Source organism: Adiantum capillus-veneris, chromosome 28 (assembly GCF_014529385.1).
Source record: "Adiantum capillus-veneris isolate H3 chromosome 28, ASM1452938v2, whole genome shotgun sequence".
NCBI classification, from domain to species: Eukaryota; Viridiplantae; Streptophyta; class Polypodiopsida; order Polypodiales; family Pteridaceae; genus Adiantum; species Adiantum capillus-veneris.
In genome coordinates this window covers 80,391,683-80,395,148 of record NC_140958.1, presented here as the reverse complement: position 1 = coordinate 80,395,148, position 3,466 = coordinate 80,391,683, and the positions used below count along the sequence as shown (strand labels likewise).

Sequence of the window (3,466 nt, the reverse complement as noted above, 5' to 3'; positions counted from 1 at the left end):
AGAGTACTATTGGTTCACAATGTCATGCTCATCTTCATCCAACTCCTTTGGAGTGAGTAATTCAATGGCAGTTGTGAGAGGAGAGAGGGGCACATCAAGGGCTCCTTGAAGCATAAATTTTTGTTTTCGATCTGATTAGAGGATCGTTCCTTAGCTTTTTGCCATGATACTCTCTAAATTTTCCCATGAAGTGGTGAGAACATTCAATCTAATTATTATATTCTTTAACATCATCTGCTTGTACAGTCTCCAATTTGGATGCAATTTTTTTGAGCCATGCAATAGCTACAAAAGGATTCTCCCTAGTGAGAGTAGATTTTGAACCACGTAGGAATATCTAATTGTGTGAGCAACAACTATTCAAAAGCTTCATCCTTTTGGATAACACCAAGGTTGGAAGCTTTGATCCTTGATGCATAAGAGAAGCCCTTCTATGGTAAGTGGTGTAGAAGGTAGTCTCATAGTGTAGTCTAGCTCAATTAGGGCATTATCTCGGCAATCTAATAAAGTTGGCAACAATGAAAGTAGTAAGATTAGTTAAAGATATGAGGTAATCATGGGTATATGAGTGCACCTTCTCCTTAGAGAGAGAGAGAGAGAGAGAGAGAGAGAGAGAGAGAGAGAGAGGCCATGGACTTAATATAAAGAAAGGAGCAGAGGGGAGAGAAGGGAGGGGAAAGGGAGAAAGGAATGTATACATATGTTCGGTGAAGAAACTCGAGTGCACAGTCAACACAAATACCACCTCACTCTACAAGTTAAGTCCACACTAGAGAAGAGAGGGTGGGAATGGCATCTTCTAAAGTTCAATCTTTTTGTAAGTTTATAGACGACACCAATGCATTTTACCGAGTTGGGCTTTGAACTTTGATACCAATACATTTGTTGGTGGGTTTCATAAAAACAATACAAAATTTGGCCTTTGTACCTTAAAATTCTATGTAGTCGTGGGTTCCTACTCTCTTTAACATTAGAAAATTGAAAAAAAAAGTATGAGCGTGAGGACAACTGTGCTCTTATCCTTTCGCGTGGCCCCATCGAGGTCGTCCCCGTCCATAGGTAGGGATGAATTATCGCCTATGGTCCTCTCTCTTCTCTTTCCTCTCTCATGGGGTCTTCGCGGCTTCAACTAACTTACGGCTGCTCGTCTCGCACGTGGGCGCTTCTTGAACGCAGGTCTTACTCTCTTTCGACCTCCCCGGTCGGCTCTCGTTCTTGAAGAACTCTCAATTCGGCTCTGCAGAGGTAAGACTCTCTCTTCCCTTTCGTACCCATTTGCTTTAATTAGCACTTATCGGTCACAATTTGGGCGATCTTCACATTTGCTATTTCTTGTGTGACATTCTTTAGTGCGCGTCTTTTCTCTGCTTCATACTAATAAAGTGCAGAGTTTTTCTGGAAGTGGGTGCAGAGCTTTTCTTGATACTGAAGTGGACGCTCTGTGGCGCATTTGCGCTTCTGTGTTGCATGTCCTACAATTTCTTGCTTCCGATCTGAGTTCTTGCATGTTTTTTGCGTAGATCAATGGTGGTCCACCAGCTATGGCGGTTTCCAAGGGGAGCTAATGATCTCCAGTCTATGCTTCAAGAAAGCGCAGAAGAGGCAGAGATCCCAGGTCTGGATCAGCTCAGCATTGAGGAATTAGGTCATCTGAAAGATTTGATTTTTATGTATCATACACATGTAGTCGCCCCCGATCAAAGTTGCTCCATGGTGATTCAACGCATAAAAGCCCCTGCAGAAGTGGTTTGGTCTGTCGTGCGACGCTTCGACAACCCACAGGCTTACAAGCACTTTATTAGCAGCTGTTTCATGCAAGGTGATGGTCAAGTGGGCAGCACTCGAGAGGTAAGAGTAGTTTCTGGTCTTCCGGCTGCGAGCAGTACAGAAAGGCTCGAAGTTTTAGATGATGAAAGGCATGTGCTCAGCTTCAAGGTAGTTGGAGGGCAGCATCGTCTCAGGAATTACTTCTCTACGACTACACTTCACAGGACTATGATAGATGGATGTCCTTCCACCATTGTGATAGAATCCTATGTGGTCGATGTGCCTGAAGGAAACACAAGAGAAGAAACCCGTGTATTTGCTGATACTATAGTAAGATCCAATTTGCAGTCACTTGCCCGAACTTCGGAGCTTCTTGTTCGCAATGCTCGAAATCTAGTGTTCCTTGAGTAAGGGACCGATTACACTTCCCTTAGCAGGAACAAAGGCTTTGCTCTTGAAATTGCAGGTGATGATGGGAGGATATAATGATAGTTTGGCTTGTCTCTTCTTGTCAGAATTGCAATTTGAGTGAGCCTTCTGTATATGAATCAAGAGTAGCAGGTATGACAGACCTTCTGCAAAGGCAATAACTGAATCAGAGAAGGGAGCTGAGCTTTTTGGATTTTAACAGTCGAAGGTCCGTCAATGTCCTTGCAATGTACTCAAAGGTTTTTCTTCAGTGTGCTTGACGCAGTATAGTTGTAAAAGCGGTAGGTCTCGCCAACTACGCTTTTTCATTGCTTGTTGTATGCTACCATTCCAACAGTGACTGTTTGCTGATCGATTGGATGAGATTTCTCATCCCGTGTAGTGCGACCAGATCCCAATGTTTTGAATGGAATAGGATGCTCTGTACTATGTATAAATTGTGAAAGAAACAGTAGCCAAGTTTTCCATGAATTTTGTGGCCTGCTTTCATGGGTGTCTTGTCCTCTTTTGACTTGGCAAGTAACACCTTTAGTGAAAGTGAGTGCGTCAATTAGAGCTGCCTACTGTTTTTTGAATATTGGACCTAGTACTGAATATGAAGTTGGTATTGTTCCTTGATTTTTGGCACTTCTGAAGTGATACTTGAGTTTGGGTTTCCTAGTTGGTTCTTCTCTCTTGAGGGCAGTGCCTATGCGCATGCACGTGACTTGTTACTAGAACTTGATGCTGGGTTTGAAATTGATGGCTGCTTTCTTGGGAAGCTTTAAACAAGTGAATTCTGACAGTGTTGTCAGACTCATCAATTTACTCCGGTGATGAGCATTGTTAGAGACATACTGTAGCAATCACAGGGTGGCTGCTTCCATTGGTTGGTGGTCTTTGTTAGGCAGCGTACACAGTGCACACTGGCTGCCCATACTTGGGCCGCAGGGTGTATCAGCTGACCTGGCCACCAGTTGCCAAAAATGGGTTGGCTCCGTGAATTGTGCGCTGGACAAAGCCTTGGACTGGCAAGCTCCCCCGCCCATGCACGGGAGATGCATGCCCCACAGTCACACACGACGTGACCAATAGGGTAAGCCCCTTTTCGTGATGGTCGGATTGCTTTTAGAAACTTAAAGTAGCTTGGGCGGAGCTGTGTTTAAAGCTTACCCGCCCGTCCCAGGAGGGGCTTTAGCAGTCTATATTCAGTCTAAGCACCTTGTGACGTAATTAGTTCATTACTGATGCTTAAGGGGGCTAACCATCACTGTGAGGGAAGAAGGTTTTC

General features: G+C 44.1%; 1 protein-coding gene across 1 annotated transcript; it reads left to right on the top strand.

Moving 5' to 3' along the window:
- Positions 1–1,133: 1,133 nt before the first annotated feature.
- On the top strand, positions 1,134–2,667 carry LOC147420758 (uncharacterized; the record flags this gene model as incomplete). Its single annotated transcript, XM_086504582.1, has 5 exons — positions 1,134–1,245; positions 1,521–1,615; positions 1,688–1,713; positions 1,783–1,848; positions 1,929–2,667. Coding segments are annotated over 5 exons (549 nt in total), but the record flags the coding sequence as incomplete, so codon positions are not given.
- Between the last annotated feature and the right edge of the window lie 799 nt (positions 2,668–3,466).